At 35.6% G+C, this 11530-nt stretch overlaps 1 protein-coding gene across 17 annotated transcripts in view; it reads left to right on the top strand.

The window, feature by feature from the left end:
• The window catches only part of Mbnl1 (muscleblind-like splicing regulator 1), a 200261-nt gene that overhangs the window by 46800 nt on the left and 141931 nt on the right, over positions 1-11530 (top strand). For 3 of the 17 annotated variants that reach the window (XM_013518604.1, XM_013518605.1, XM_013518606.1), the window contains exon 2: positions 7063-8045. In XM_013518604.1, coding sequence (XP_013374058.1) covers positions 7872-8045 — 174 coding nt within the window. In that variant the 5' untranslated portion in view covers positions 7063-7871. Of the gene's footprint in view, positions 1-5717; positions 6907-7062; positions 8046-11530 lie in introns of those variants that run through there. The other 14 variants (XM_013518612.1, XM_005393048.2, XM_013518613.1 and 11 more) reach the window with 12 other exon arrangements.

The following is an 11530-nucleotide window of genomic DNA, read 5'->3' on the forward strand; positions in this document are numbered from 1 at the left end:
TTTTCTCATTTTCCCTGATTTGGGAATCAATTCAGAGTTCAGTTTTAAATTATTGCTCTTTATTTTGTCTTAAATATAAATATCATTTGCTAATTTAAGTAGAGTTTAGGTAGTTGCTTCTGGACATCCAACCTTTACCTACCAATACTCCTTCCGTATCTAAGAACGGACCATGTAGAAACCAAACTTGTGAAGGGATCAGAATTTTAAGAGTGGTTGGCCATGCTTTCGATTACTTATCTGAGTTAGTAAACACAACCTTCCTTGCCTTGGCAGCAGCTTGTCTGAAATGTGTCTGACCAGCAGGTTGCACTGGCATTGTGGGTGTCATTCCAGAGGATGGGTGATTGAAAATTATGTTTTCCATAGCAGCGATTCTAAAATTTCAGTTATTTGCATACCACCTTTGTGAGTTTTCTCATACATTTACTTAGTCTTATTCCTTAAATTTTTTTCATATACTTTGGCTTCTAAACTGAAATACCATTGTAATCACAGACTCAGTGAGGTGGTTATTTAGCATTCTAATGCATCTATTAAAATTTTTTGTTTATGTACCACTTGAAATTGTCATGGGTACTATTGGTAATGTGCTTACACCTCACTGAGAAATACTGATCTTGGCCTTTTTTAATTAGTGCTGAAGGCTGCATTAACCCATTCACACCAATTTTTCCCATATAATAAATGTCAGCTCTGTTATTCTGCTTTAGTACCTTAGTGAACAGAGAAATAGCTGTACAACCTAGAGAAATATTTAGCTATTTGTTTGTATACTGCAGACTTTATTAATATTTAGGATAAGCCAGCCCTGAGTAAAATTTTGTGTGAACAAACTTAGTTTGGTGACATACTGCATTGCTAATTATGGACTTGTTGACATTTAGTGACCCAGAGGAAGAAGTTATGGTTTTGGGCAAGGGCCTGCAACTTGTCACCTCCAAACTTACTTTTTGAAGTCACCCAGATCTTCCAGTTAGATTAAAACTATTAGAGTAGATAAATAAAACTCATAATAAAGACCTCAAATAATTACTTAGTTTGCTTCCTTAATGTATAACCTATCTTATCCTCAAAAGTCTATGAAAAAAAGCCCCCCAAATTCCTACTTACTCTGGAAGTAACTGGATCCACCTGTCTATACTTGGCTTAGAAGAACTGGAATGATTAGTAAACATACATGACTAAGAATAACCTTGTTCATAGAAGTGTTCCAATTCTCTAAAATAGAATTTCATTCTCATAGCTTGTAAGCATTTATCTTCTACTGCAGAATATATGTGGAGTTTAAGTAGATATTTATATTAACCCCTCCAGTGTATCCCTTGAGTATCATTCAACTAATACATATCCTGGGCTGAAGAATAATTGTGGAGGATTCTCCATGATTTTCTTTTCCTTTTAAGCAGATTTATTCTTGGTATTTTTCTTGAGTTTTCAGGATTCCCATTATCTCATTTTCTTCTTTTCTTTGTTTCTGTTTTCCTTCTCGTTCCATCTGAAAATATTCGTGTGACTTCTGACATCACTCAAGAAAAAAACCCACTCATGGTTCTTATAGCACAATAAGCATGTTTGTAGAATATATTACATCAGAGGAGGAACTGCATGAAGTCTGGTATTCAGTCAGTGGGATGAAGAGAGCTTGTTTTTATAAAGGTTTCAAAAAGTCTGGATTTTCACTGCAAAACTGTTTAATTCCTCAATCTTTTGTTATTCAGAGAAATTTGTTTGTTTGTTTATTTATTTATTTATTAAGACAGAGTCTTGCTATGGCGTTCAGGCTGACCTTGAGCTCACTTTATAGCCCAGGTTGGTCTCAAACTCACAAGGATCTGCCTGCCTCAGCCTCCCAAGTGCTGGGATGACAGGCATGTGCCACCACGCCTGATTTTTTTTTTTTTTTATTTTAAAGAGAAGAGAAAATAAATGAAAAAACCAATAAAAACAATGATGCAGGATTTCAAAACAAGGTGATAGGACATCCAACAATGTTTATTAAAAATAGTTGCTCAGATTACAAAATATAGGCATGCAAAACTGATCAAACAATGTAAGCACAAGCCATTCCTTTTAGTGAATTAATAGAAATGAGTAGTATAGTTATATTAGCTCTCTTTTGTATATATGTAAATTTTTTTTCTTCACGCGTTCCAGTTGTTTCTTTCCTTATGAGCAATTTCTTTCCCTTTCACGGTATCTAGTGTATATTTTGGGTCTTATTTCCTTTTTTTAAGTTTCTTATACTAAGGAGACAATATGATGTTTACACATATGAGTCTGATTTTTTTCACTTGTGAATATGATGTCTAGTTGCATCCATTTACCTAAAAAGCCTCGAGTTTATCTTTCTTTATAGCTAAAAAAGTAGTACTCCATTGTATAAAAATACCACATGTTTTTTATCCATTCCTCAAGTTGGGTTGTTTGCAAGATTTGGCTATTATAAGTTGAGCTGCTGTCAGCATGAGTGCATATACATTGCTGTGGTATGATTTTTTTAATTCTGGGAAAATACCCACAAGGAGAATAGTTAGAGGTCGAATGTTTTGAAGAATCTCCACACTGATTTCCACAGTGGTTGTACCAGTCTACGCTCCCACCAACAATGGAGGAGGGTTCCTTTTTCCTCACAGCCCCCCACAACATTTGTTATTGGTTGATTTCCTGATGCTAACCATTCTTTCTGGTGTGAGAGGGAATCCCAGTGTTTTCAAATTTACATTAGAAAAGTTTATTATATATTAAAATATACATAGCTTATTTACCTCAATTTATCATCAGTAAGTACTATATAGTAGAAATTTTCCTTCAATGATTATTTTAAGATAAAATTTATTCTTAGAGAAAATGTGTGCAAGAATTCTCAAAGTCTGTATAGTACCTCCACACTTAAACAAAATCTTTTCTGTGTGTAGGATTCATTCCTGCCACTAGTTGAAGTAATGAATTCAAAATTGGTTTGAATCCTAGGAAATCTTAATTTACTAAAGCAGTTATAAAGACCTTTGATCTTTCTTGAAATTCTTTTGGAATAAAGAGAAAAAATGTAAGATCTGATATCGTAAAGTTGGCCATATTAGTATATATGATATAATCTGAGTTTTTAACCAAAAGTACCCTGTATGAAGGGGTGAAGCCCACATTACTAGATCCATCTAGAGTAGTTATACATTCATTTAAGTGTCCCTTCTAATTGCTGAGTGTCTGTGCTTAGCTGATTTTAAGTATTTTGATTATCATCTATGCATATAGTGTTCACAATTGAGTAATATTGTCAGTATTCCAATATATGTAGTTCTTTCAATAACACTTTTTTGAAGTAGGTAGAATTGCTTTGCTATAGAAAATAAAAAACTGCAAACACTAACTTGCAAGAATTTTAATAAAGCATGTTTTGTATTTGAGTGGCAGCTTTACATAGCCTGTAGCATGGCAGAAAGAGAAAATCCACTTTAGAAATTATTTTTGTTTTATTTAGACATCAAGTAATGCAGACGTTTCTTATGTTACCGTTCTCCTTCCTCGTATGGTTTGGACCTTGTATATCCAGGTTAAATATTTCCTTTGGATGGGAACACATCTTTGTATTTATGTTTATTCCTGTTATTATGAACAAGTTTATTCATTTCCCAAATATTTAAAAAAGTCTGTTATGTTCCAGGATCTGGGCAGTGGGATGTTGGGGTATACTGTGTTGTTAGGGAGTTTATAATCTCGGAGAAGGAAGTAGGAAGAGACACAAGGAGTAAATATAATCTCTGAATATGAAAGATACACTGATATGGATTAACATTTAGCATAGTTGGGCCAGCCTTACAGATAAGTCAGTGCCTGCATAACAACTTAAATAAGGAAGGATTTCAAACAAAGGGCTAGCATGTAGCAAGTCTCCGGAGCTCATAACATGGTGTATGCCAAGAACCTTCAGTTGTTTGTCCCTGTGAGCATACAAGAGGTGCAGCACATACAGAAGCCAAAGGGTAAAATGTGTCAGTATGTGCAAGGGGAAAGGTTCCAGTAAGAGAGTGACAATTGTGTTAGAGGTCAGGGGAAGACAACGAGTAAACATAATCTTTGGATTTAGCTTTTATGAGACTATTGTCAATTTCACTGAGCAGTAAAGAGATGGGTGTAAAAGTTAAACTGATATGGATTCACAAGTAAATGGGAGAGGAAGAAGCACATGTATATGACACTTTAGATATTGGGGTTGGCAGAGTAAGAGCGTTGGGTAGAGAAGGATGTATCACCAGGGTAGGGTCCCTTTCCTCTTGCCATGCCACCCTCTCCATTTCAGTATATGTAAAGACTGAGAGAAAGGACTACTGAAAGACTGGGTGTGCATGCATAGGAGTGAAAGAGGAGAGAGGCCTCAAGAAGAAACAAGTCAAGGTGGAAGCTTGTAGAAGCTTAACCAAGGGTGGAGGAGGGGAGAACTTCTCAGATGGAGAAGAAAGGTACAGATAAAGATGGATGAGCAGGAAGGTCAGAGAAAATTCATTCCCATGGACTGTCATTTTGTTTATGAGGTATTTGTGACTCAAGATCCTGTGCTAAAAGAAAAACATGGAGAAAGAAGGACTTGGGAATGGCAGAGAATTAGAGAAGTTGCCATGTAGGATGAGAGAGGGAGTCCAACGCCAGGGGGAGAATCCTAGACAGCTGAACACAAAATGACTTTAGAATACTTACAGTGTATACAGGCAATATCTGTGTGTCTCTGTGTGTTTTCAAGTGTGTTAACATGTTAAATCCATAATGTGTTTTTATGAGTACATTTGTGTATGTATATGCACTTTCAGTTTCACTAGAAATAATCCTACTCCTCCTAAGATAGTAACAGGTAATATAATGTACTAGTGTTTATAGAGCTCTGTCTGTTTTTCTATAAGTGTGCTAGGCACTGAGATTGCTGAGGAGTAGTAGTATTTCCACCCTTGGGAATACTTAGGCTTGTGGATGAGACCTGGAAGGAAATAATACATTGTGTAGGGCACACGGTTAAAGCACAGGGGTAGTTTAGAGATGGCAGTATTTATATGTAATCCGGTGGAAATGAAGGAAGTGGATCTTGGAAGTTTCTTGGAGGGTGTGGTGTCTTATCTTGCTTTAAAGAAGGTGAACTATTGCAGATATTTTAAGATTCTGGAGGGCAAGACTAAATGCATATGGTACTTGGTCAAGTGATGAAGTTGTTGAGAAAATTCTGAATACAGAACAAATTCAGGAAAGTAGAAGCAACTTGGTTTCTGAGTCTGACGTTTTTATGGAACCAAGCATTAGGACCTGAAAACTTTTTTGAAAACAATCATTTCTTCAATCCTTGGATGACCTAGTTCCTGTAGTCTCTATCAAAAGTTACAGTTTTGACTATAATATTTTCCAAATAGTTTTGGAAAATAGTTTTTTAAATTCATATTTTGAGTTATATAGTATTGGTGTACCCCTAAGTCTCAGCACTCTACAAGACTGAATCCAGCCTAGGTAACTTAGTGAGACTCTGTTTTAACATAAAAAAAAATTTAAAACGGGCTAGGGAAGGGCTCAGTGTGAAGGCCCTGGGTTCATTCCTTATTATCACAAACAAAATGAAATGAAACACGCAAACAAAATAAAACAAAAAATCTTCAAACAAAAAAGCAAAAAAAACAAAACCCAGAGAATGAAAGTCTTAGAAGAAAAAATTAAAATTTTATTATCCATGTTTCCAATATATATTCATATTTTACATTCCAATTTTCAAAATTATAAAGGTGCCAAATGCCAGTAGACCCATGTGGGCCTGTGAAGAGCAGTTAATCGAACCGTATGATACAGCGTTTTTGTCTCCTGGGAATGTGAAACTTACTTTCTAAAGCCTCATCTTCTTCATTGGCAACATTCAAAAGGAAAAAAATAAAGTATCATTTTTTCCCCAGCTAGTAAAAATTTTCTGAAAGTTTTCCATCCTGATTAAAAGAGAAACTTAAGTTGTTAGATGTGAAAATGCCCTTCTCCAAGTAGTAAGGAGTCTTCTCAGGCCGAGTTAAATAGATTACCAAGCACTTGGCTGTCCCTCAGCCCCTACCTTCCAGCTTCATTTGGAATTGAGCTTCTGAAGTGCACCACACTGCCCAAATCAAATTGCTCACTTAATATTTAATGTTTCTGCGATGGAATCACTTTCTCCCATGAGGTTGACTTCAGATTTACCAGACACACTGACAACACTGCACTCCTTATTTTCCCCACATGACCTCAGCTTCTGCTTTAAAAATGTTCGAATAAAGGATGCTTTTGTTCATATCTCGCCTGCCTGTGATATATTGACAAAGTGTCTGCCGGCTGAATGGAATAGTTTTACAGTATGAGTGCTGCTTTCAGTGGAGGGGCAGGACTTGCGCTTTAGAAGGAAGTGAATTGGATAGGTCAGGAGAATGTACCATTTGTAAACACCCCTTTCCTTTTTTATTCACGTGTCAGGACAGCAGGAGCAGGCTGTTCAGTGCGGTCCCTGCTCTGAGCCTTAGGAAAAGCAGCTTGGAAGTCAGCTGCAATTTTTAAACCTTGCATTTTATTCCCTGGTAATGATCTTTAAGTGCTTTGACTTGTGTTAGGAGCTATTTTGAAACTAACATGGTTTAGTCCACTAACTGCATGTTGGGTAAATTCAAAACCCACATGCTCGTCCTCTTGCAGTGGAATAAGTCACATCTGATGGACATTTTCTGTGCTTATAGCATAGTAATGAACGTCTGACAGGCACGACCTTTTATAAGACAACCCACACTATTGGCTTTCTGCCCAGAATATTGCTACAACACTATCTGTGATTGGTTATCTCTTGATCATGCATTGCTCCACAAGGGGAAACGACCCCCTTTTTTAATAAATCTACGATGGCTGGCTGCAATATGTCTCACTGTAAGTATTTTTTTGTGTGTCTCTGTGGGAGAGAAGGAGAGAGAGTGGCTGATTTTGAATATTACTTAGTCTGGTATCACGTGGCAAGGTTGTGATACTGTAGGACATCAGTGAAGTGCTACTTAGTAAATCTTAACCTATCTCTTTTCTCTACAGGTTGGTACTAAGAAGTGCCTTTCCTGACGTCTCTGCTGCTTGGAACCGCTTCTAGAGCAGTCTCTGCTTTTGCCTTGCTTGCTGCCAGCTAGACTGTGACGACAGCACATCCACCCTCCACCTCTAGCCCAGACACCCTCATTTCTACTTATAATCAAGAGAAAAGCTCTAAGTATCTGGCATTGCCCTAGGCTGCTTTAGTTTTAAAAGAAAAGTTTGCTGAAAAAGTAAGATATCTTCTGCCAGGAAATCAAGGAGGAAAACAAAATCATTTTCTCGATTTTGCTCTAAACTGCTGCATCTGTCTATGCCAAACTAATCAATACCGATTGCACCACCAAACTCCATTGCAAATTCAGCTGTGAGGAGATTCCCTTTCAGACAACTTTGCTGAAAGCAGCTTGGAAATTCGGTGTCAGAGGGTCTGCCACGTTTCATGCTTGCATTTTGGGCTCCAAATTGGCACTGGGAAGGGGTTACTGAAAGCACAAGGCTGATTCCAGGCCCTACTTTTAAACATTCATCTACTTATAATTCTAGTATTTCTCTCAAAACCAAAAGCTCTTTGAATTAACAGTTTCATGCTGTGAATTTCTAGTGGGAGATCTGTTCCTTGATATTGACAATACAGTTTTCCATGTACTTTTAAAAGCAGGGAGTAGGGGAAAAGTATTTTGGAGGGGACATTTTCATCATTTTACAGTTTTATCAGTTTATCTTTTTTTTTTTCTTGGTTGTTGTTACTGTTTTTTTCGGGGGTTGGGTTTGTTGGTTTCACTGAAAAATTTAACTACCTGTAAAATCTAAGCATGGCTGTTAATGTCACACCAATTCGGGACACAAAATGGCTAACACTGGAAGTATGTAGAGAGTTTCAAAGGGGGACTTGCTCACGGCCAGACACGGAATGTAAATTTGCACATCCTTCGAAAAGCTGCCAAGTTGAAAATGGACGAGTAATCGCCTGCTTTGATTCATTGAAAGTGAGTAAATATTATATTATTTTAAGGATCTGCATAATTGAATAAAGGTGATGTGGACATCAGTCCTCTTGAGTTTGGAATTGTGGATTGCTTTGTTAGTAGTTTAGTAACACATTGTGTTCTTATTGATGATGTTGGGCTGGAGAACTTTATGAGTTATGACAGAACCAAGTCTAGACAAACTTTGTTGTGAATAACTTACCATTCTTTTAATAACTCCATGACTTTTTTTTTTCTAGAGCAGACACTATTGACGTAATTGTAATTTTTACGTAGTAATAGCAAAGTTGGTGTCAGCTTGGGAAGTGGTAAAGGTAGATATGGGTATGTTTAGCATATGCATATATTATACATAAGGCCACAACAGTAGCTGAATGAAGATGGTTTTTATTTTTGTGTTTTTGCTTGGTAAAGGTGCTGTTGTTATAAGAGAACAGCACTATGTCTTACAATTTTTACTCCTAATATTTTGACATTTTAGATTTTTTTTATTTTATGCACATATTATTTTAAGGGCAGAAGCTATGCATTTTGTGGAATACATAAATCAAAGTGAAATCTGAAACTGCTGCTACAGTACCTTATTTAGAGCACAAACTTGTTCAATGTGAGTTTTATAAATAGGTAGAAACTCATCACTGCTATTATTTATTGGATTTTTCATCCTCAGAATTTCTAGTGTGAAATAAGCAGTTTATTTTTATTCGATTGTGATTAGTTTTTATTTGTAACAGTATCAGCTAGAAATGTTAAAAGTTAGCTTTGTGGGCACTGTAACTGGAAGATTTACTTTAGCATTTCTTGACATTCAAGAATGTCATTGGGCTTGTAATGTAGGTATCAGGTTTGAAATTAGGTGTTTTAAAAGATATTGTATGTGTCTTTACTTTGACTTGCAAGGTCAAGATTAGAAGTGTGTCTTGTGTACTTTAAACCTATTGATTTAATTAAATTACTTTTGAATACCAGTGCCTCAGGTAATTCTCTGAAACTGTAAGGGTGATCACTATTAATTACATCTACATACAGAGTGAAGTGAAAGTCTTAAGAGACCCATCTTGTTTTGTAAAATACTAGAAGAGGTATAATAATAAATGTTTTTGACAGTAACATCATGGTGAGAAACGAATTAACTGTTTCAATTGATTGCTTTTTGATCTACTTTGGACTGCTCACTTTGCTAAAGTTTTTGCCAAAGATTCCAAGGGTATCATCCTTAAAGTAGAATAAAAAGGATGTATTAACAACCAGAAAAATAACTTAAAATGTTAGATTATTCTCACTGTCATAGACCCAGAGATCAGTCAGCAGTAGTTGTACATTACCAGTGGGCCTTTCTTTATCCTCTGCAAGGCATTGATGAAGGGCATAGTAACTGTGCCTTTGTGAGTGTGTATTCCTAAGTTCATGCTGACTGAATTCCAGTGTAATTAGACTGGGACCCTTAATATGAGGTGCAAAGTGCTAATTGCTTTTGTCAATAACCAGCTGTGTCCATAAGCGACCCTATTTTGATCCAATTACTAGTAAATATAATTTTTAATCTTATAGACAATTGATGGTACCCTGGTAGCTGGAACACTTAAGACCTTAAATTTGGCCTTGACCCTGAGGGGTCTAACAGAAGACCTGCCTCTATGGCATTTGGAAACATTGTGAAACATTAATATTCAGCTGCTATTTTTCCATCTCAAAATATTTTTTTAGTTGCTGCTCATTGTGGCCACAGAACAGTTCCCTTTTGAGGAAAGCAGTGGTGTTGCTTAATGACATGCTATGTGGTTAAGAAGATTCAACTGCCGCATTGAGGACTTTTTTAAAAAAACTATTCCAAGGTTTCAAATTTACTTATAAAATGAATCATTATAGCAGCTAATTAGTGTAACCTATGTCCTTTTTCTTTGTATTAAGAAAAGCTGAATTTCCTAGTGTCTGAAATGTGGTAAAGTATTTTAGATTTTAATAAGAGTATAAAAAATAGACACAGTTTTTTGTTTTTTTTTTTTTTTTTAAATGTTGGAGCTTCATATCCTGGAAAATAACTCCTGAAATGTTAGTGAAACAACATGTTAAGAATGAATTAAAAGCGGTTTGGAATATGCAATTTAAGTATTCCTGTTTTTAAAAGTAGGGCCTATTATGTGATTATACGTTATTTAGAATTCTACATTTCAGATAGTCTTGCTGTATTAGTTTTTGTGGTATAAATAGATCAAAACCAGATTTTAAAACAGTTAAAGTAACTGTTAAGTAATAGTTAAAGTAACTGTCTGACTCATGCTTAAAGTTCTGAAATTTGGGAGCATTATGAGAGTTCCATGCCAGTAACCACTATATCACTTGCGTTGTCTCAGAAAGTAAACGGAAGGAATTTAGAAGACTTGTAATATCCTGGCTTCTTTAATAAAATGTGCTCTATTTATTACTGAAATCTGTAGTCCAGCCTTTTTTGAGTTCTTGAGCCATGAGATGGAGGTAGCCTGTGTAATCTACTATTTTTAGAAAGTTAGGAAAGCAAACCAAATACTCTCTGAGAGGACCCTGTGAAATGGCTGTACCCTTCAGCTGTGCTGCTTCAGACTTTGGCCAGGCTCCCAGGTGACTTACGTTTATAGCAGACTTCTTGTTACAAGAGGAGAGTTTGTTTCACTAAAAAAGCACAAGTAGAATTGTTCAAGAAAGTATTTATATAAAACAAATCAATTGTATATTACTAAAGATAATTGGAAGAAAATATAGCTGGTCATACTGCCTTTGAATCCTGGTGATTTTAAAAGTTACACTAGGTTAAATATACTACAGAGGAGTGTAGAATTATTCAAATGAGTTGCTAAGTAAAATGGGAATACATGGTAGTGAGGGCTCTGTGTATATATTAGGTGTGTGGAATTAGACTAGTGAGAAAAGTAAAGGCTGTAATGTGTCTAGTACATAAGTCGGGTATACAGATTAATATTTTAAGCACTTAATTTCTCTTATTTACTTTTACATTTTCGTTTTACTTTACAGTAGTTTAAGGTTGTATTCCTTTGAGATTTCATGTGCTTGCAAACTATAGATTTGGGCGTATTAGTTAACTTGAGAAATCCAGAACATTTGTAAAAGTGCATTGTTTATGATCAAAAGGATTTTTCCCTCCATGGCTTATGAAAAGGTTATCAAAAAAGAAGAAAACTTAAAATGCTAGCACTATAAGCCACCATTAGAATGACATTTCAGAATTGATTCTGTAATAGTTTTAATGACAACATTTTCTTTAGTCATGACCTCCAAGTTTCAAAATTTAGACATATGTAAAGAAAGCTAAAGGATGTATTTTACTGTAATGCTGTCACTTACATTTCAAAAATGAACTACCATATAATCAACAAAAATAGACTTATTTACTGAACAATCTTTTTTTTGTTTTGTTTTGTTTTTTTTTTTTTTTTTTTTTTTTTTGGTTTTTTTGATTGAATCCATGGGTGTAGACCCCACAGACATGG

This window comes from Chinchilla lanigera, unplaced genomic scaffold, assembly GCF_000276665.1.
Source record: "Chinchilla lanigera isolate Chin_1 unplaced genomic scaffold, ChiLan1.0 scaffold00047, whole genome shotgun sequence".
Lineage (NCBI taxonomy): Eukaryota > Metazoa > Chordata > Mammalia > Rodentia > Chinchillidae > Chinchilla > Chinchilla lanigera.